General features: G+C 37.2%; 1 protein-coding gene across 1 annotated transcript in view; it reads left to right on the top strand.

The window, feature by feature from the left end:
• Nucleotides 1–17819, top strand: part of RB1 (retinoblastoma 1) — a 182234-nt gene extending 164415 nt beyond the window's left edge. Inside the window, exons 19-26 of the mRNA XM_011939655.1 lie at nt 1814–1959; nt 5769–5873; nt 6962–7075; nt 7169–7332; nt 9259–9289; nt 12600–12742; nt 13251–13300; nt 15934–17819. Of these exons, the coding sequence (XP_011795045.1) occupies nt 1814–1959; nt 5769–5873; nt 6962–7075; nt 7169–7332; nt 9259–9289; nt 12600–12742; nt 13251–13300; nt 15934–16007 (827 nt within the window). The 3' untranslated portion in view covers nt 16008–17819. The remainder of the gene's footprint in view (nt 1–1813; nt 1960–5768; nt 5874–6961; nt 7076–7168; nt 7333–9258; nt 9290–12599; nt 12743–13250; nt 13301–15933) is intronic.
• The last annotated feature ends 5555 nt before the right edge of the window (nt 17820–23374 follow it).

Raw genomic sequence — 23374 nt, 5'->3', positions numbered from 1 at the left:
ACTTCTGAGCCTGCGAGGGTGGTGGCGGTGAGGGGGTGCCTTCCTGGGCCCCCAAGAGTACAGAGATGCCTGGGTCCACAGCCACGGTTTGGGTAGCTGCAGCTGCACCGGGGAGGGTGGGACTCCCACCTGCTCCCCAGCCCTGAGAGCACAGGGATGCCTGGGTCCGCAGCGGTGGCTTGGGCAGCTGCAGAAGCACTGGGGAGCTCCTGTCCCTACTTGGAAGGGGCGGGGTTCCTACTTGTCCCCGGCTCCCCGGGGCTTCCTGGAGCATACCACCGCATCCATCCCTCCCTGCTGCAGCGGGTGTGATGTACATACAAAAGTATGTGTTGTTGCCTACTGCAGACACATTTAGTGGATATTTTCAGGACCTTTAAGAAGGCCAGTAACCAGGTCATGTGGCATTCTCGAGTGTGTATATATATTGTGGGGTGGGGAGGTTGATTTGAGTGTCTATGCACGCGTATATACTTCCTACTGTACACCCACTTGGAGCTCTTCGAAAGACAGTAAAAGGTCATGTTCCTCCATGATAATCTTTTTCCTGATTTTATTCAAGTAAGAATTATGCTGAGCTTTACAGGCATATTGTCAGATATTATCCTTAGGTTAGAGCAGTGGATTTCAAAGTGTCATTCCCAACCAGCAGAATCCACATCACCTGGAAATTGTAGAAATGAGAATTCTGGGGCTCCAACCTAGACCCGCTCAATCAGAAACTCCAAGATAGGGCCTCCAAAACCTTGTTTTAACAATCCTCCAGCTAAGTCTGATGTATGCTAAAGTTTAACACCACTGAGATAAATTGTTAGCTTTAAAAATTTCAAATTAGCTTATGCAAGTCATTGAAAGAGACATATAAAGGGTCTTTATATGATATTTAAAGTAGATGAAGGAAAATTCAATTTTATGGATTCCTTTTTGCCAAATTTGCATTTTCAGTAGTTTTTATAGATTAAATAAATTACATATTGCAGTCATTTTACACTTAGGTAATCTACAAGTTTATCATTTTTCAACAGAGTATCCTCCATTGGTATTTTATAGAGAAATATATGAGTTAAGTTTTTTAGGACTGGAAAAATTCATAGACACTGGCAATTATATAATTTTAAAAAAGATTATTCCTCTTTAATATTGATAGTGGGAATGACCAATGGTGAGTGATTATTAATGGAATTGAAACAAACCCTACTGGGTTGGCCTAGTTTTACAGTGTCTTATGACCTTTCCTCACTACTTCCCACCTCTGCCCCAATTTCATGCCGTAACAGTTAATTCAGCGTGTATCATTCTGCCTTATATGTACCTAGAACTGTGCTAACACAAAGAATCAATTATTTTTAAGGAAAATAGTGGTAGAAAAATCTTAAAACATCACCACTAAAGAACTTATTCATGTAACCAAACACTACTTGTTTCCCCAAACACCTATTTTTTAAAAAAAAAAACTCATGCCTACATAATGAAGCCTCCATAAAAACTCAAAAGGTCCTAGTTCTGGGAGCTTCTGGATATCTGCCCAGCTGGAGGTTCCTGGAGAAAAGCATGCCTGGGGAGGGCAAGGAAATTCCATGCCCCTTCTCACATGCCTTGTCCTCTGCATCTCTTCATTTGTATGCCTTGTAATATCCTTCATAATAAACCAGTAAGCGTGTTTCTCTAGGGGGAAAAAAAGAGTGGCAGAAATGAGGTTTCTGTTAAAATGCTACTTAACAGCATTATAATCAGAGCAATTCATGATTTGAAAAAAATCTACTTGTAATTCAAAATGAACAGTAAAAATGACTAATTCTTCTTATCCCCACAGTGTATCGGCTAGCTTATCTCCGGCTAAATACACTATGTGAACGCCTTCTATCTGAGCACCCAGAACTAGAACACATCATCTGGACCCTTTTCCAGCACACGCTGCAGAATGAGTATGAACTCATGAGAGACAGGCATTTGGACCAAGTAAGAAAATCAAGCACTTCACCTTCTCTCCTCCCTACTTATTTGTTAACTGATTTCTTTCTTTTTTCTTTTCTTTTTTTTTTTTTTTTTGAGATGGAGTCTCATTCTGTTGCCCAGGCTGGAGTGCAGTGGCGCAATCTCGGCTCACTGCAACCTCCGCCTCCCAGGTTCAAGTGATTTTCCTGCCTCAGCCTCCCAAGTAGCTAGGATTACAGGTGTGTACCACCACGCCTGGTTAATTTTTGTATTTTAGTAGAGACAGGTTTTCACCATGTTGGCCAGGCTGGTCTCGAACTTCTGACCTCAGGTGATCCATCTGCCTATGGCCTCCCAAAGTGTTGGGATTACAGGCTTGAGCCACCACACCCAGCCTTGTTAAGTGATTTCTAAAGAAAATATTAGATTCAAATGAGAAACTAGATCAATTTATTAGACTTAATATATGTTCATTTTTTGGCTACCATTTACATTTTTGTTGTAATTCTTACAAATTAATGCTTTAACACTCAAGAGTATATTTTAGTAACTACTTATTTAATGACACAAAAGATCTTACCTGTAAAAAAAATAGGTGAAGAACCTTCTTGTAGGCTTTTTCTGTGTAGTAGTGAGCTAGATATCATTTTAGTGTGAAAAAAGCATGAGACTTAAGAATCAGTTGATTTAAAACAATACCTATTGAATGAATGAATGAAATCAATTAGTTTACAATGAGAGAATGATCTTTCATATCCTCCTTTTTCTCTATAAAATAGGTTAATAAGAACAGTATACTTTTGGCTGGGTGCAGTGGCTCACATCTGTAATCCTAGCACTTTGGGAGGCTGAGGTGGGCAGATCGCTTGAGCTCAGGAGTTTGAGACCAGCCTGGGCAACCTGGCAAAACTTCATCTCTACAAAAAATTTAAAAATTAGCCAGCTACTTGAGAGGCTGAAGTGGGAGGATTTCTTGAGCCGAGGAGGCGCAGGTTGCAAGTGAGCAGAGATCACACCACTGTACTCTGGCCTGGGTAACAGAGCAAGACCCTGTCTCAAAAAATTTTTTTTTCTAATTAAAAAAAAATATATATACATATATATAGTTAATAGCTTTACTGACATAATTCACACACCATAAAAGCCACCCATTTAAAATGTACAATTTGGTGGTTTTTAGTGTATTCACAGAGTTGTACAAACTTCACCACAATCAATTTTAGAATTTGTATCACACCAGAAAGAAACTCCATACCCTCAAGCAGTCACCCCCTATTCCCCTACCCCCTCAGCCCAAGACAATATTAATCTGTTTTCTCTCTATGGACTTTCCTCTTCTAGACATTTCATACACATGGAATTATATAATATGTGGTCTTTTGTGTTTGGCTTCTTTCATTTAGCATGTTTTCAAGGTTCATCTGTATTGTAGCTTGTATCAGTACTTCATTCCTTTTCATTGCCAGATAATATTCCATTGTATGAATATATACCACATTATGCTTATCATTCATGAAGTGATAAACATTTGGGTTGTTTCCACTTTTTGGCCATTATGAATAATGTTACTGTGAACATTTATGTACGTGTTTTCATTTCTCCTGGGTACATACCTAGGAGTAGAATTGCTAGGTCATATGATGATTCTATGTTAACTTTTTGAGGAATGCCCAGATCATTTTCCAAAGTGGCTATACCATTTTACATGGCTACCAATAATGTATGAGGTTCCAATTTCTCTATATCCTCACCAACTTTTTTTATCTTTTTTTTTTATCATAGCCATCCTAGTGGGTATAAAGTGGCATCTCAGTGTGCTTTTGATTTGCATTTCTTTGATGGCTAGTGATGGTGAGCACCTTTTCATGTGTTTACAGGCCATGTGTATGTCTTCTTTAGAGACATGTCTATTCAGACCCTTTGCCCATTTTGTTTTTATTTTTATTTTTTTATTTTTGACACGGAGTCTTGCTCTGTCGCCCAGGCTAGAGTATAGTGGCATGATCTCAGCTTACAGCAACCTCTGCCTCCCGGGTTCAAGCGATTCTCCTGCCTCAGCCTCCTGAGTAGCTGGGATTACAGATGTGTGCCACCATGCTGGCTAATTTCTGCATTTTTAGTAGAGACAGGGTTTCATTATGTTGGTCAGGCTGGTCTCAAACTCCTGACCTTGTGATCCACCCACCTCCGCCTTCCAAAGTGCTGGGATTACGGGTGTGAGCCACCGTGCCCAGCCCATTTTGTTTTGAGACATGGTCTTATTCTGTCACCCAGGTTGGAGTGCAGTGACATGATCATAGCTCACTACGGCCTCGAATCCCCAGGTTCAAGTGCTCCTCCCACTTCTGCCTCCTGAGTGGCTGGGACTAGAGGCACACACCACCATGCCCAGCTAATTTTTGTATTTTTCGTAGAGATAGGGTTTTGCCGTGTTGCTCCGGCTGATCTTGAACTCCTGAGCTCAAGTGAGTCACCCACCTGGGCCTCCCAAAGTGCTGGGATTACAGGCATGAGCCACCACACCCAGACTGCCCATTATTTAATAGGGTTATTTGTCTTGTTATTATTGAACTGTAAGGGATCTTTATGTAGTCTACATACAAGTCCCTTATCACATACATAATTTGAAAATATTTTCTTCCTTTCTGTGAGTTGTTTCACTTTCTTGGTAGTGTCCTTTGAAACACAAGTTTTTTATTTTGATGATGTCCAATTTATGTGGTTGTTTTCTTGTTACTGATGCTTTAGTGTCATATCTAAGAAACCAGTGCCAAATCTGAAGTTGTTAAGATTTATCCCTGTTTTCCTCCAAAAGGTTTATAGTTTTAGTTCTTACATTTAGGTTTTGCTCCATTTTGAGCTAATTTTTTAATATAGTTGAGGTAGGAGTCCAGCTTCATTCTTTTGTATGTGGATAACTAGTTGTTCCAGCACCATTTTTTGAAAAGATTTTTTCTCTCCTCATTGACAGTTGTCAAAAAATCAATTGACTGTAAATATGTAAATATTTATTTCTGGACTCTCAATTCTGTTTCATTGATCTACATAAAGTATTCTTATGCCAGTACTACACTGTCTACACTTGGCTGTAGGATGCCAAGCAAAAGATGATTATTTGGCACTCTTGGCAATAGTAGGTAAGAGCAAGAATGTTGGAGAAGTAATGAGTACTTAAATTAGGCTATAAAGTTCATACAAATAAAGTCTGATGTTTTAAAGTCACAGGGAATCATTTTCAGAACTTAGTTTTGCATTTAAAATATTTTATTGAAATGTAATACACATATGTAAAAACCTGTGTATCAAAAGGGTACATTCTAACAAAAATTCATCAACTGAACTTAGTTATATAACCAGCATCCAGATCTGGAAACAAAACATTGTCAGCAACACATAAGACTCTCTTACATGCCCTTCCAGTCACCATGGCCTCCTCACCACCACCACCAAGTGTGTTCAATATTATTTTATCTGATAGGTTGAAACGTTTTCACATCTGGCTTTTTAAAGTGCTAGTTATACAAAATTAATTGATTCTAGTTTCAACTTTTCTGGGAAACATTTAAGGGACAAGAGCCAAGGTTAGGGTAATTTACAAGCCAGGTGATAAGTCCTGAATAATTGAGCCTTGGTGATTTGCAATTTGTTCTTTAAACACACTTTGGGTTAAACACTTCATGTAGAATTTCAAATTGAGCTCAGTGTGGAAAGAAATAACTCTGTAGGAAATTAAACTTTTCTTTTTTGAGGCTAAAAGAAAGAAAATGGTATTTTTAAAGAACAAAACCATGTAATAAAATTCTGACTACTTTTACATCATATTTATTCACTAGATTATGATGTGTTCCATGTATGGCATATGCAAAGTGAAGAATATAGACCTTAAATTCAAAATCATCGTAACAGCATACAAGGATCTTCCTCATGCTGTTCAGGAGGTAGGTAATTTTCCATAGTAAGTTTTTTTGATAAATCTGTATCTATAACATAGGTAATTTTATTCATTAATGAGATCATATATTCTGACCTTATTTTGTAAATTCACAAATAAAAACTTTTATATTATTTATTTGTAACTTAAATAGAATTGGAAAGATAAGGCAAATAATGAAATTATCGATATCCGTATTTTTTAACAAAGTTAGTAAGTAATACTTTATCCCTGTAATAAGCAGGTATTTGTAATAAACTTGATATGAGTCATAGAACATTAGATATTCTTTGAAGTTATTTGTATTTATAGGAAAAGCCAGTATAAATGCAGCCTTGCAAATAAATAATAAAAATGTTCAGTATAAACACATTTTGTGTTTCTGGTTTACCTTCCCTTTAGAGAAATAGTAGTAGTAAAATATACTTGGTATGATATATTTCATATTGTTTTGTGGAAAGTGAGTTGTGGGATATTTTTCCCATTTATTATTGGAGTTTTCAAAACTAATACAAACCAAGTCATTTTTGTTTGTATGTTTGAAGTTATTTTCTAAATTCAATCATTTTAATTGTATGTATCAGAAGCATCTGATATAACCTCTGTGTTTTTACCTAAAATTTGAGTGAAATCTATCACTAAAATATAGTGCCTTTACTAAATATCTACTTCTTGCAATTGAGTAATGCATACTTAAACCCTTAGAGATTGGGGGGAATACCAGGAGGTACAGGCCAGAGAATGTAGTCCAAATATTGATGCATAATATTATTGGCTTTCGCTCAGCTCTGGCCCTTTGATTCCCTTTGATCATGCTTTCCATTCTACTAGCCTGTCTACTCCTGTCTTCTTGGATGGCCAGCTATTCCATCTGCTGCTGCCTCGCTATTTCTCTCAATCATTCTGTGACATTTCACTTCTCGGAGAGCAGCTATAATCCAAGCCTAAGAAGTAATTTTAGATTATTTTTTTGTTTTATAATATGTGCTTCTTATCAGTCAAAAAGTATTATAAACTAAGGAAATCTAAAGGTAGAAATTTTAAAATTCATTTAACAAGTAAATTTTACTTTTTTTTTCTACTATTCTTTCTCAGACATTCAAACGTGTTTTGATCAAAGAAGAGGAGTATGATTCTATTATAGTATTCTATAACTCGGTCTTCATGCAGAGACTGAAAACAAATATTTTGCAGTATGCTTCCACCAGGGTAGGTCGAAAGTATCCTTTGATTGGAAAAATCTAATGTAATGGGTCCACCAAAACATTAAATAAATGGTCTACTTTTCTGTTTTTGCTCTAGCCCCCTACCTTGTCACCAATACCTCACATTCCTCGAAGTCCTTACAAGTTTCCTAGTTCACCCTTACGGATTCCTGGAGGGAACATCTATATTTCACCCCTGAAGAGTCCATATAAAATTTCAGAAGGTCTGCCAACACCAACAAAAATGACTCCAAGATCAAGGTGTGTGTTTTCTCTTTAGGGAAGTAGTAAAGAATGAGAGGGCGATTATTTTGATCCAAGAATAAAAAGTATAAAGCTTTCTTCATTTCAAATAAGCTAGACTCTTGAAACTCTATTTGCTTATTTAAGTAACATAATAAGAATATGGAGAGAAAGAAAATCTATTTACTTGGATGAGTTTACAGATTTACTTATCAGATTTCCTGACTGTTAGGGTATCTTCTTTTGTAAACAATTTGAGAACCAGTTTGGTTATATGTTTCAAAACACTTTCATATTTTTCTAAGTAGCCAATCTGCTAAACAAAGCAGGTTACTTTAGGTTGAGTACTTTTAGTTTGTAGTTTATTGGATGTCCTGTAAATTTTGCTTCCTGTGGATTTTGTTCATTTTGCTTGTTATATTAAATGTAGATTACTGTCAATTAAGTCTTTAGAGGTCCATCCCTAATCCTGCTGGCGGCCACTTTACCACCTTACCTTGGGCAGGTCTCTATCTCTACTTCACAAGGGTGCTGTGGATCAGGGAAATGATGAGTATGAAGCTGTTTTAAATGCTCAGATGAAAGGTTGTGTGCAACTACAAATCATTATATTATCTTCCACATCCAACCACAAGTGCTCTCTGGCTTTGAAGTGCTTCAATTGACTAATTATATGTTGTCATGGGCTATTTGAAACTGACTTTATTTGTGTAAAGTAGGAGGCAGATTAGCTAGTATAGTTAATGTAGTCTCATCTCAGAAATTATCAGCCCATATGGTTGTACCTAATGGGCAAGAAAAGGGGAATATGTTGGCCTTTCAGAAAACATTTGCATGGTATATTTAATTATTGAAGTAGTACGTACTCATTATAAAAATTTCAAACTCTACAGAAAGATACGAAGTGAGAAATAATTGGCAATATGATACAAATGCTCTCATGTGCCTCTGTATCATACTTTATTTATTTGGTGTTCTTGTAGTTGGATATCTGTGTACTGATACCTACTACTTGTTCTAAGCTGCTAAGATGCCACGTCATGTCTATTTAAGAAAATTTATATTGTTCCGTGCCACTATATGAAAATGTATACTTAGGTAGTTTTCTTTAATAGTGATAATTAGTCCATATTATGGTGATAATGATGGCTACTTGCTGATACTTAGTGAAATAAATTCTGTGTTGGTATTCTTTAGCAAAGAAGTCACATTCTGAACATCCTAACTAATAGATCATTGACCAGGCATTAGGAGAGCATTTTAACACTACCTAGCACATTTAGGTGTTCTGGTTAATCAAATATTATATGTAGAATGATGGCCACTTATCAAGGAATTAGAGGACAAAAAATTCTCTATATTCACTAGTTCCATGTTCATATTTTCAAATCTTTGTTGAGTCATGTCAGTCTAATGATGTTCTTCAGATTTATTATCAAGAACATAAATTATATGGTTCAAATAAAGACAGACTAATAAAGATTTCTGACTCTATATATGATATATGATAGCCTTTACTATATCAATATAGATGCTAATTAGAATTCTGATTATTACTTAATATGGTAAGTTTTTTCCAAATATTACTTGAATTTTAAATGAGAAAATATGAAAAAAATTTGATAACTTACCCATTGATTTATGAAGAACTCAGTAGAGGTAAACTTGAAACTTTCCTTTGCCCTCCCTAAATATGGGCAATGGCAGAATATGTTCTTGCAGACTTATAACTTTTGCTTTAAAACTAAGAGACTAGGTGAGTATATGATTAAATGGGTGCTGTTAGAATAATTCCCAAATGAATATAGTTTGTCAGTAGTTCTAGGGTAGAGGTAACCTTTAATTTAGTATTCCTAATAGTTCAGAATGATGTATCTATGCTCATCTCTGCAAAATTGTATATGATTTTCTATTACTAATTGGTATTTCATCTTAACTTGACAGAATCTTAGTATCAATTGGTGAATCATTTGGGGTGAGTATTTTCTTTCTATGAAATATAATAGCATGCATTGTAAGTATAAAAGAAATTAAAGCTTTCTATAATTCGAGTTTCTAAATGTAATTATTCAAACACCTCATCCAGGCATATTGCATAGAAATTTATGAGATATATATATATATATCATACTCCTAATCTCAAATCATACTCCTAATTGGTGAACTTCAAAACTTTTCTAAATATTCATTTGAGATTATATAATACATATATACATTTGTGTATATACATACATATATACGTCAGCTGTTTTTGCTCATAACACTTCTGTCACCAAATGTGTAAGATTTTTTTTCTCACACAAATCTATTCTTCAACTCTCTGGTGTTCTACAATTCAGTTCAATTCTGACACTAATTACTCAGAGTCAGCATCAGACTCCACAGGTTCAAGAGCTCAGTCCCACAAAACTGGTCTCAATGCAGACACCAGTCACAAGCGTCAGGTCCCCAGGCTACACCACACTTCCTTCTGACTTGGATACAAAGTTGGGGGGTTCCGATAGTGCCTCTTCCTTACAGGTTTGATCCATTGCCTGTACTACTCACAAAACTCTGGAAAATATTTTACTTACTATTATCAGTTCATCATAAAAGATACAAATAAACAGCCAGATGAAGAAGTATTATATAGGGTGAGGTCCAGAAGAGTCCCTAGCACAGGGGCTTCTGTCCCTGGGGAGTTGGGGTGCACCACCTTCCTAGCACTTGGACATGTTTACCAACTCCAAAGGTCTCCCAGCCTTATTGTTGAGGGGTTTTTATAGGGGTTTCATTATGTAGGCATAATTGATTAACTCAATCTCCAACCCCCTCCCATCCCTGGATACAGGGTGGGGCTGAAAGTTCCAAGCTTCTGCTCAAGACCTGGTCTTTCTGGCAACCAGCTTCCATCCTAAATTAGCTAGGTACCCACCAAGTATCACCTCATTAGAACAAAAGAGGGTCCCATCACCCTTATCACTCAGGAAATTCGAAGGGTTTTAGGAGCTCTGTTCCAGGAACCGGGGACAAAGACCAAATATCACTCTATGATACCATGTATGTATGTGCGTAACCTCACAGCAATTTTATAAAACAGTTTTGAAATTCACTCATTATGAGTGTGATTTGAAATGAGATACTCCAAAATGTAAGCCCGATATCCAAATGTCACCAGCCTGTCCCTGCCTACTGGTCTCCTTCCATACATATGCACTTTTTGCTTGTCCTTCCTCTCAGACTTCTCAGACTTCTAGGATATTCTTTTTCTGGTACACTGATTAGGAATTGTTTACATGAGATCTTGCCTCAATGAAAGTGGCAGGGCTTCATTCTAGGAGATCCAAGGGAAAGCTTTGCTTTGAAACATTTATTCTAGGCTGCAAATCTACAACACTAGTTGGCCTTCCATTAAAGTCACTAATTCAGCAGTATTCAGTATGCATTACCATTAATATGTTGCACCATCTCCACTCCCCTGAGAGCTTATATTTTCAATTTTTTTATTTTTATTTTTAGAGACAGTGTCTCCCTCTGTCACCTACTTACTGTAACCTCAAACTCCTCGACTCAAGCAGTCCTCTCACCTTAGCCTCCCAAGTTGCCAGGACTACAGGCATGCACCACCATGTCCAGCTAATTTTTTAATTTTTTGTAGAGACAGGGGCTTGCTATGTTGGCCAGATTGGTACTGAACTCCTGGCTTCCATGATCCCCTGTCTCAGCCTCCCAAAGAGCTGGGATTACAGATGTGAGCCACTGCGCCTGGCCAGAGAGCTTATATTCTTATAGGAATGCGAAGACTGCCTATATTATGTATTGCTACATAATACATTACCCCCAAACTTAGTGACTTAAAACAAACGTTTATTATCTCCATTTCTGTGGGTCAATAATCTAGGCATGACTTAGCTGGACCAGAGTTTCTCCAAAGTCTGTGATCAAGGTGTCAGCAGGGCCTGCAGTCATCTCAAGGCTCCACTAGAGGAGCATTCACTGGCAGACTTACTCAAATGGCTGTTGGCTGATCCTCGATGCCTGTTGGCCCCTCTATTGGTTTCTTGCCCTTGAGCCCCTCCATAGTGCTACTTGCTACTCACAACATGGCAGCTTGCTTTGTCCAGAGCAGGGACTCTGAGGGAGGCAGGGAAATAAAGAGCAAGAGAGGGGTAGATGGGTCACAGTCTTATTGTAATCTAATTCTGGAAATGACAGCCCTTTACTTTTGGTATATTATTTTGGTTAGAAGCAAGACAACAGTAGATCTAGCCCACACATGAGGGGAGGAGGATTACACAAGGAGGTGAATACCAGGAGGTGGGGTCATTGGGAGCCATCTGAAAGGCTGCCCACCACACTGCCTCAAGTAACTAGGGAGAGGTAAAAGTTTGTATGCCAAATGACTAAATGTTAAAATGTGTGTTACAAATAGTTCATGATGGGCTGCAGCTGTCAGGCGTTACAAAGGAGCTCTGGGACCTTACAGGGACAGCTGGAGCTGGCTAGGTATCACATTGTGGTCTTCAAACATTTTTGCTTGCCATAACCTCTAAAATAATTGGGAAAAAGTTGAATGCACTTCTATATCTTAAAGCTGATAATTTAAAATATTATACATTTAATAGCAGCATGGGATTTAGTTTTTGTTAAATTGTATATGTGCTCCAGATAGATTTACCATCAAAACCTGTTTTGAATTTAATATTGGAAGAATTCGCTCATTTAATTTTTGGGAAATAAAGCATAATTGGCAAAGCTAATTCTCACTGTTGAATCTATCAGTCAAATCAGATATAATTTCTATCAGAAAGTCTATATGACTTGTCAACATAATACCCACAAAGTGAATCAAAAATTATTATTCATTGAACACATCATCTCTTATCAAATTCTTGTGACCTTCCCTCTGGTTATGTAATAGCCTAAAAGAAAAAAAAAATGACAAAAGCGAGTTTCCAGAAAGCTATTCTGACTTGCCTGCTTCTGAAAAGTAGTCCTGTATGGTGGGTTCTGAAAATGAGGAACCAGCACTTGCAGAGTAGGCAGTTGCTGGAGGAAGAATGTGAGCTGCACTGGAAAAGACAGGAGGATTTACAAAGAGTGGGTGTTTAATTGGGGAGGGAATTAGGTAGTTATTCTGATTTTTAGATATTTCATATATTTTATTTGGTCCAATGAAGCAGAAAATTAAAATGAAGTGATTACCTCTGCCTGATTTTTGACACACCTCAAACTATAACTTGAGGTTGCTAACTACAAAACGCTGGCATTTAATGATTTAAAGTAAAGAATTATGTAATTTGTAGACTTCTGAGAAGTTCCAGAAAATAAATCAGATGGTGTGTAACAGCGACCGTGTGCTCAAAAGAAGTGCTGAAGGAAGCAACCCTCCTAAACCGCTGAAAAAACTACGCTTTGATATTGAAGGATCAGATGAAGCAGATGGAAGGTAGGAACCATTTTTGAATGTTTTCCAGTAGCTGAGATGGTCATCTGGGGAATCCAGTCTTAGCACTGCTCCTGACTTATACCAGTTTCTTTCATGCCAAGTTTATTTGGCAGCTGTGAGAATGACTCAAAATAATAGATATGAGTGTAGTGCAAAGTTAAAAACACCTTACAAATTGTGTACCAACATTCAGTGAAGATACCTAATAAACCCTGATCTTTTTTACAAAGCTATTGATAAAATTTTGTTATTCTTAACATTAAATTTAAAAATGTTTACTCTTTAAAAATATTAACCACTATGTTTTGTAAGAACCACTGAAAAAATATATAGCATCATAAACTTGTGACATTTATGTTTTAGATGGTTAGTTTTTAAATTTTAAAATTAAAAGCTACTCACTAAAATAATAGCATAAAATAAGGCATTGAAAGCATCAGTTACTGGAAATTTGAGTTTTCCTTTTATAAATACACATGAAATGTTTTACATTTTTTTAAATCTGCAGTAAACATCTCCCAGGGGAGTCCAAATTTCAGCAGAAACTGGCAGAAATGAGTAAGTACTTATTTCACCTTGTGTAAATGAAAGAAACAATTGTTTACACTGCAGGAAGTCTTTTCATTCTATAAAAGAATGTATAATCTCTTCAGTTGGCAGGTTTGTTTATGCATTTAAAATATAATTCAATCAAGATTATATTATTTACCTACAAACATTTGTGGATTAAATGTATGATGCAAAGTGAAGGTCATTTTTACGCTTTCTATGATCTTTCGTGCAGGAAGACTAAGAAGTGAAACTGCTTGACCACATTCAACACAAACGGCTACAGTTACAAAATACTGTAGCAGAACTACAAACAGGAACTATTCAGGAGTATTAGATCTAGGGAAAGGTTTTATAAACCTAGCATATGTAAACATCATCACCCTTATTTAAGGAATAACCTTTGATTCTGCCATTATTAAACTTTCCTTATTTGCAAATCTTAAAACAATTTCAAACAAAAGTTTCCATTACTGGAAATCAGAATTTTAATAAAGAACACTGTGTCATTTTTCAAGTTATACAGAGTGATATAATGTTAGGGTAAGTGGAATTCTATTCAAAACTACTCTGAGACTAGAAAGAAAATTAATCCAAGTATAGTAGATGGAAGGCACATTAGGAAAGAGAGAAATGTTGACTGACTACTGTTGAGTTGTCTTACGTAGCTATGGTGGTGAGTGTAACAGTTCCCAGTATCTGCTGCCAGACCCATTGATAGGAAAAGGAACTGGGATTTTGAAAGAAGACAAATATTCAGGAGATAGGTGTTAAAACTATCATTCCTAGGTCACAGGACACACTAATGAGAACAATACCAATTAAAATGAGAGGCTTTAATACATCTTTGTAGATACTAACTTTGAAAATAAGGTATTTAAAAGAATTCTTTTTATGTATTATTTTTAAAGTGTAATTAAAACGAACTAAAACAAAATTTTCTAGTTATAAACAAATCTCTTTTCGGATTTTATGTCAACTTATATGCTCCTATTTTAACTTTTAAATAGTTGTGTCTTTTCCCCTCCGTACACGAAAATAGACAAGAGGCTTATAACCAAAATCAGGCCTTGAAGACATAAGGAAACATTTTGGAACCCACAAATATGCACTTAAAAAGGAGCTGAAAGCTGTAAAAACATGTATATTTTCTTAGAGAAGAGTTCAGTTGCTATAGTCAGTACATTTCCCAGTGACACACTTAGCTATGATGGTGAGCTTCCTCTGCCAGGCCAAAGTTCAGGACCTTTGTGCATCTACAAAATTGTGAAAAAGCAGCCAGAATTTTAACCCCTGAGGCTAAGGCATTTCTTTCTTTCTTTTTTTTTTCTTTTTTTTTGAGATGCAGTCTCGAGGATGCTCTTCAGCTTTTCTTAAACAATTACATTTAGGAAAGATCATCACACAATGCTGGATTGCCCAGAATGAAAGGGCATTCCATTTTTCCAAATGTGCTTCTTTATAAAGAGCTCATGCCTACCTCTAAAATCAAGTTAAGAATTTTTAAGAAATTTAAAATAAATTTCTTTGTCTTTATTGTAATTCATAACATGCTTTTAACATGGCCATGCCCCGGGTAGGCATGATGGCTCATGTCTGTAACACCAGCACTATGGGAGGGCAAGGTGGGAGGATTGCTTGAGGCCAGGAGTTCAAGACGAGCCTGGGCAACATAGCAAGACCCCATCTTTACAAAAAAATCCAAAAATTAGCCAGGCATGGTGGCATGTGCCTGTAGTCTCAGCTGCTGGAGAGGCTGAGGTAATAGGATTGCTTGAGCCCAGAAGGTCAAAGCTGTAGTGAGCCATGATCATGCTACTGCACTCCAGCTTGGGCAACAGAGCAAGACCCTGTCTCAAAAAAAAAAAAAAAAAAAAAAATCTATGCCCAGTTTAAATGAGCTATGATCTGATGTATTTGCAGTACCTGCAAGGCCTCTCCAAACATAAGAGAAACTATAGCTTTGTAAAGAATACCACTACTCACTCTGGCATATTCGGTCTGGGCCAGCCGAGTATTCTAGTCTGCTGAAGTATATGCCAAGCATCAACTACCTCATATCTAGAATAGTGGCCTGCAAAATGGGGCATACCTGGAAGTATGCAAGATCATCTTTTGGGGTACATAAAATAGAAGTTCTATTTATCTCGTTTTAATGTTTGCTTGGGGTATGTGTTTTATAATTTGTATACACATACATATTTTTGTGGTACAGGCTTGGGAAAAAATTTACTCACAGGGATATATGATTTTTAAAGATTTGGAGACCACTGCTTTTTTGGCAGGGGGAGTTTTTTTAAATTGATATATCATAGTTATACATATTTTAGGGGTACATGTGATGTTTTGATACATGTACACAATGTGTAATGATCAAATCAGGGTTATTGGGATATGTATCGCCTCAAACATTTATCTTTTCTTTGCATTGGGAACATTACAATTCTAGCTATTTTGAAATATGCAATAAATTATTGTTTACTGTAACTCCCTACAGTACTGTCAAATACTAGAATGAAGACCACTGCTTTTGCAAGGTCCTGAGCGCCATCAGTTTGACATTAGCATCATATGTATGGCAGCCACTTGCCAGCTTACCCAGTACCATCAATGCTGTTAACAGTTCTTCATCCTTTTTCCAGCTTCTACTCGAACACGAATGCAAAAGCAGAAAATGAATGATAGCATGGATACCTCAAACAAGGAAGAGAAATGAGGATCTCAGGACCTTGGTGGACACCGTGTACACCTCTGGATTCATTGTCTCTGACAGATGTGACTGTGTAACTTTCCCAGGTTCTGTTTATGGCCACATTTAATATCTTCAGTTCTTTTTGTGGATATAAAGTGTGCAGATGCAATTGTTTGGGTGATTCCTAAGCCACTTGAAATGTTAGTCATTGTTATTTATACAAGATTGAAAAATCTTGTGTAAATCCTGCCATTTAAAAAATTGTAGCAGATTGTTTCCACTTCCAAAGTAAAATTGCTGTGCTTTATGGATAGTAAGAATGGCCCTAGAGTGGGAGTCCTGATAACCCATGCCTGTCTGACTACTTTGCCTTCTTTTGTAGCGTATATGTGATGTTTGCTCTTGTTTTTATTAATTTATATGTATATTTTTTTAATTTAACATGAACACCCTTAGCAAATGTGTCCTATCTTCCAAATGCAATTTGATTGACGGCCCATTCACCCAAATTATCCTGAACCCTTCTGCAAAAATAGATATTATTAGAAATTAGAAAAAAAATTACTAATTTTACACATTAGATTGTATTTTACTATTGGAATCTGATATACTGTGTGCTTGTTTTATAAATTTTTGCTTTAATTAAATAAAAGCTGGAAGCAAAGTATAAACACATGATACTATCATACTACTGACACAGATTTCATACCTCAGAACTTAAAAGAACTTACTGATTATTTTCTTCATCCAACTTACGTTTTTAAATGAGGATTATTGATAGTACTCTTGGTTTTTATACCATTCAGATCACTGAATTTATAAAGTACCCATCTAGTACTTGAAAAAGTAAAGTGCTCTACCAGATCTTAGATATAGAGGACCCTAACACAGTATATCCCAAGTGCACTTTCTAACGTTTCTGGGTCCTGAAGAATTAAGATACAAATTAATTTTCCTCCATAAACAGACTGTTAACTATAGGAGCCTTAATTTTTTTTTCATAGAGATTTGTCTAATTGCATCTCAAAATTATTCTGCCCTCCTTAATTTGGGAAGGTTTGTGTTTTCTCTGGAATGGTACATGTTTTCCATGTATCTTTTGAACTGGCAATTGTCTATCTTTTACTTTTTTAAGTCAGTATGGTCTAACACTGGCATGTTCAAAGCCACATTATTTCTAGTCCAAAATTACAAGTAATCAAGGGTCATTATGGGTTAGGCATTAATGTTTCTATCTGATTTTGTGCAAAAGCTTCAAATTAAAACAGCTGCATTAGAAAAAGAGGCGCTTCTCCCCTCCCCTACACCTAAAGGTGTATTTAAACTATCTTGTGTGATTAACTTATTTAGAGATGCTGTAATTTAAAATAGGTGACATTTAAGGTAGCGCCAGCTAGCTTTTAGGAAAATCACTTTGTCTAACTCAGAATTATTTTTAAAAAGAAATCTGGTCTTGTTAGAAAACAAAGTTTTATTTTGTGCTCAATTAAGTTTCAAACTTACTATTTTGACAGTTATTTTGATAACAATGGCACTAGAAAACTTTACTCCCTTTCATCATTAATTTCTGCATGAATATCATACAAATCAGTTAGTTTTTAGGTCAAGGGCTTACTATTTCTGGGTCTTTTGCTTCTAAGTTCACATTAGAATTAGTGCCAGAATTTTAGGAACTTCAGAGATCGTGTACTGAGATTTCTTAAATAATGCTTCAGATATTATTGCTTTATTGCTTTTTTGTATTGGTTAAAACTGTACATTTAAAATTGCTATGTTACTATTTTCTACAATTAATAGTTTGTCTATTTTAAAATAAATTAGTTGTTAAGAGTCTTATTGGTCTGATGTTGTGTTCTTTGTATTAAGTACACTAGTGTTCTCCTCTCTATCTAGGAGAAGATAGAAGATAACTCTCCTAGTATCTCATCCATTCTCAGCCTTTAAGGGGCTCTATATGCTAGAGATTTCCAAATTTATTTCTTCAGCCCTGATCTTTTCACAGAGGACAAGGCTCTTATAGCCAACAGAACTCTTGATTCTACTCCCCTCTACCCAATGTCTCAAAATATAAACTAAAATCAAACAAGAATCTTTTTTTTTCTACCCTGGTCTTTCTCCATTTCACTTATCAAGTCAAAAACTTAGGAACCGTCTGTTAATTCTTGTCTGAACCACTGCTGAAGACTTCTAACTAGTCTCCCTGTTCCCTTTCTGTCTTTACTGTCAAACTCCATAAAGAACAAAAATGGTTGTTTAAAAATATAAATTGATTGACATTGCTCCTCTACTTGAAGTACTTAACAGGAATTATAAAGCCACTACTGACTTCCCATCCTCATCTTGTAGAATTTTCTCCTTGTCACTGTGCTTTAGCCACACTGAACCTTTTTCTTTAAAATACCAAGCCTATTCTTACCGTAGGCTTTTATATTTCTTCTTTCTTCTGCCTAGAATGCTCTTTTCCCACAATTTTGCAAGCCAGTTCCTTTCTGTCTTTCAGAATTCAGCTCAGAGGGCTTCCCTGACCACCAAGCTAAAATCATCACTTTGTATTGTATCATTGTCCTTCAAAAGTGCAACAGCATCCATCACTATTTCCCACCATCTGAAATTGCCTTTCTTGTTACCTGTCTCCCCATTCCTAGCCACTCCCCACCCCAGATTGTAGCCATCAGCCCAGCTATTCTTTTTTTTTTTTTTTCTGAGATGGAGTCTTGCTTTGTCACCCAGGCAGGCTGGAGTGCAGTGGTGCAATCTCCACTCACTGCAAGCTCTGCCTCCCGGGTTCATGCCATTCTTCTGCCTCAGCCTCCCGAGTAACTGGCACTACAGGCGCCTGCCACTATGCCCGGCTAATTTTTCGTATTTTTTGGTAGAGATGGGGTTTCACTGTGTTAGTCAGGATGGTCTCGAGCTCCTGACCTTGTGATCCGCCCACCTCGGCCTCCCAGAATGCTGTGATTACAGGCGTGAGCCACCGCGCCCGGCCTAGCTATTCTTATTGACCACTTTAGATCTAGTACCTAGAAAGTCCATCTGTAGAGGAAAAAACAGAATATATGTTTTCCATATTTTTGCAAGTATGTGAAAACAAACAACACTCTCTTCCTCTTTTAAAATGCCATGTATCTACCATATTCCAGGCACAGTTGTAAATGCTAGAGCTATAAAAATGAATAAAGAAAATTAAAATCCCCATCCTTGCAGAACTGACTTTCTAGTTTCAGTCAAAGAGAGCAAACGAATGAATAAATGAGGAATACATAGTATGTGAGATTGTATTAAAGACTGTGGAGAAAAACAAAGCAAAGAGAAGGGCAAGGAAGGCTGGTAGGGAAAGGAGTTTTAAAATTTAAAAGAGAGTGGTCAGGGAAAGACTTGAGTGATATTTGGGCAAAGATCTGAAAGAGACAAGAGAGTGAGCCAGACACAAAGAGGAGTCAAACATTCCACGGAGAGAGGGAGGAGTATGTCTGGTATGTCTGAAGAACAACTAGGAGGTCATAGTAAAATGGGCCTCAAGTATCTCTCTTCATCTAATGCAAAGTATAAAAGGCCTTTGTGTATATTACAAGTCTATAATCCTTTATCTGTAGTTTCAAAATTGAGAAAACTTTAAAAGCCAAGTGATTCTGTGTGTTTTATGCCAAAAGTCATATGGCATCAGAACCATATGTAAACTGGCACAGAGCTATTTATAATCTTTATCATACTTGGAATATGCTCTTGGAATACTCACTGCAGAAATATTAATATGTTTGATTGGGAGCTAACCCAGACCCGCCTTAGGTGTTATGTATTATTTGGCATATGTACCATATTATCATTCTAAACTCCCCCAAAATTATGAAACCCATCTGCCACCAAGGGCTTCAGACAAGGGATTATCTTAAATGTATATGATTTCTCAAAAACATGGCAGATGAAATTCTTTCCTTCTGGAACAGCGACACGTTTGTTCCTGAAGGAAGCAAGGCAAAGTGTGCGGAGCAGGAAAAGCGGCAAGCATATCTCAGTAGGCTGTATTTATGTTGGGCAGGGATCTTAAATGAAATGCAGTCTCAGGTCACATCAAAATCCGGCAGCCTAAACTACACTAAAAAATTTTGTCTGCATGGCAGAGAATTGTTCACTTCTAGAGATGAATTTAGTATTCCAATGAATAAATACTATAATAAAAGGGGCAAATTCAAATTAATATATTTACTTTTTTTTTTGAGATGGAATCTCACTCTTGTTGCCCAGGCTGGGGTGCAGTGGCACGATCTTGCCTCACTGCAACCTCTACCTCCCGGGCTCAAGCGATTCTCCTGCCTCAGCCTCCCAAATAGCTGGGATTACAGGAGCGCACGACCACACCTGACTATTTTTTGTATTTTCAGTAGAGACTAGGTTTCGTCATGCTGACCAGGCTGGTCTCAAACTCCTGACCTCAGGTGATCCGCCAGCTTTGGCCTCCCAAAGTGTTGGGATTACAGGCGTGAACCACCGCACCCGGCCTATTTACTTTTTCATTACAGCTTTCTAAAGGTACAAATGGCTGGGAGGAAACTAGTTATACTAGTTCTATTATCATCTGGATGATTTCATAGAAACTTGCTTTTAGAAGTATATTTTTGTTCCTCATTTTAGGGCCAATATAGTATACACAGCATAGGTAAAGTTTCAGTAGAATTTTCCTTTGGACTAAATAGATATTTTACAGGACAACTCAAACCTTGTCTCCAGAAATATTAAATTTCCACCAGAGGTGTAGCTTCTTAAATAGAAATATATTATGGTAGCACTGTGTAATGTCTACATGAGATTAAAACAAGCTCTTTTAATACACAGTAAGCATAGTCATCCATTCTCAATACTTTTTTGTGTGTCCATTATCTTGGGACTATATATATTAGTACGGACATTTGACAGTTGTCATATTAAATAATGACAATATGAAAGGTTAAATTTATTACACAGACCAACCTCAGTTACTTCCTAAATACAAAATGTTATTTTTAACTGAATTTACTGAGAAAATTGGTAAGCTTTGTATTTCTATGTGTTTTGACAAAGGTTGAATTAAAAACAACAGTAAGATTTGATCTTTTCCTTTCTCTTCACAATTCTCCCAACTCTGTTGATGTAATAAAGGGGGGGTGCATAATAAGATAGTTAAGATTATATAGTTTGAAATTGCATCTTTTCATTATTCCTAGTTAAGAATCCAGCCTCTAAGTAAAACTCTCCATGTTAAGGTCCAGAATGACTGGCAATTTACATGAATTATAACCTGAAGAACATACTGAACATTCTTAACCTTTGTTTTTTAAAACGAATTCATCTTCACAAACCTCTACCAGCAGATGAGGGCACTTCTTCATTCCTGTAAAATCTTAACCTTTCTCTGTGTAAATTAGTGGACAATTATTTGAGGAGCACTAAAACACTGACTTCCTTGTGTGAGCAAGAGAGGAAACAAAACTTTTGGGAAAATCTAAGATAAACTTGTGCAAAAACAAAAAGAATCCATTAATTTCTAAAGTAGTGTCCTTATGAAAATGTACTTTTTCTCTCACATCTCACTAAGGTTCTTCAAACACTCATCTGTTAGAAGGAAAATTTTAAAAGGGGATCTTTTTCCTTCCCATAGGAGTGTCAAAGACCAGAAAGGAAGCATGTTTTTTCAGATAGATGTACCCATACCCAGGACTCATCTGTCATCTCTCAGATCTAAAACTAGCTCTTCTTTATTGTTTGGCGTCAGAAGTTTTAAGGGCTAAACCACTAATTCCCATTCTTGGCTGAACATCAAATTACGTGTGGAGCTTTTAAAATGTACTGAATGTGGGCAGGGCGTGGTGGCTTACGGCTGTAATCCCAGCACTTCGAGATGCCAGGGTGGTTGGATCACCTGAGGTCAGGAATTCAAGACCAGCCTGACCAGTATGGTGAAACCCTGTCTCTACTAAAGATACAAAAATTAGCTGGGCATGGTGGCGTGTGCCTGTAGCCTCAGCTACTTGGGAGGCTGAGACAAGAGAATCACTTGAACCTGGGAGGCAGAGGTTGCAGTGAGCCGATATCACACCACTGCATTCCAGCCTGGGTGACAGAGCGAGACTTGGTCTCAAAAAAAAAAAAAAAAAATGTACTTAATTTGGGCCAGGCATGGTGGTTTGTAATCCCAGAAATTTGGAAGGCTGGGGTGGGCGGATTGTGTAAATCCAGGAGTTCAAGACCAGCCTGGGCAACATGGTGAAACCCTGTCTTAAAAAGAAACAAATTAGCCGAGCTTGGTGGCATGTGCCTGTAGTTCCAGCTACTTGGGAGGCTGAGGTAGGAGAATTACCTGAGTCTGGGAGGTAGAGGTTGCAATGAGCCAAGATCACACCACTGCACTCCAGCCTGGGTGACAGAGCAAGACCTTGTCTCAAAAAAAAAAAAAAAAAAAGTATATATAATACACATACACACACACACATATATATATAAAACACATACACACACAGTGAATTAGAATCCTTGAATCTATATCCTGTGAAAGTCCCATGGATTGGCCAGGCGTGATAACAGTCCTTTATCAGGTATGTCTTTTGCAAATATTTTCTCCCAGTTTGTGGCTTGTCTTTTCATTCTCTTCGTTGGGTCACATCACTTGAGGTCAGGAGATTGAGACCAGCCTGGCCAACACAGTGAAACCCTGTCTCTATTAAAAATAAAAAAATTAGCCGGGCATGGTGGCACATGCCTATAGTCCCAGCTAGTTGGGAGGCTGGGGCAGGAGAACTGCTTGAACCCGGGAGGCGGAGGTTGCAGCCAGCCGAGATCGCGCCACTGAACTCCAGCCTGCTGGGCGACAGAGCAACATTCTGTCTTTAAAAAAAAAATCCATAGATTATTCTGTTGTGTGCAGAGATAAGACGCATGCAAACCTACACAAAACAAAGCTTAGGGAGCAAAATAGGATAAGAGTCCAGAGTAACAACCTGTACTCTGGCAGTATGCCTACTGACCCATGGTGGAGTGTGTAAAGGGTAGTCCATTTTTCATCCCCAAGTAAACTTACCTGTTCCCCTTTGAGTGTTCCGATTTTTATATGAAACGAGTTCACAAAAGAAAAAGGCACTGAGGAGCTTGAGAAGACCCTGTCAGAAATAAGAAAAAGGAAGACACTGTGAAGCTATAAAAGCCTAGTCAGCTATAGCTAGCACAGGAAGGTGAGGGAAAGAGACCAAAGAAACAAAGACTCTGGTTGTCTAATGGCCAGAAAGGCTGCTATAGGTACTTGCCATGTTTGCATGTTTTTTTGTTGGATAAAATAACAAACATCAAAAAATGAAAACAAATGGTATAATGCTACTTTTAAAATAACAACAGAATAAAACTATATAGTTTTATTTTATTTT

Source organism: Colobus angolensis, unplaced genomic scaffold, assembly GCF_000951035.1.
Source record: "Colobus angolensis palliatus isolate OR3802 unplaced genomic scaffold, Cang.pa_1.0 Scaffold101, whole genome shotgun sequence".
Classification (NCBI taxonomy): domain Eukaryota; kingdom Metazoa; phylum Chordata; class Mammalia; order Primates; family Cercopithecidae; genus Colobus; species Colobus angolensis.
This window is presented reverse-complemented; position numbering and strand designations above follow the sequence as displayed.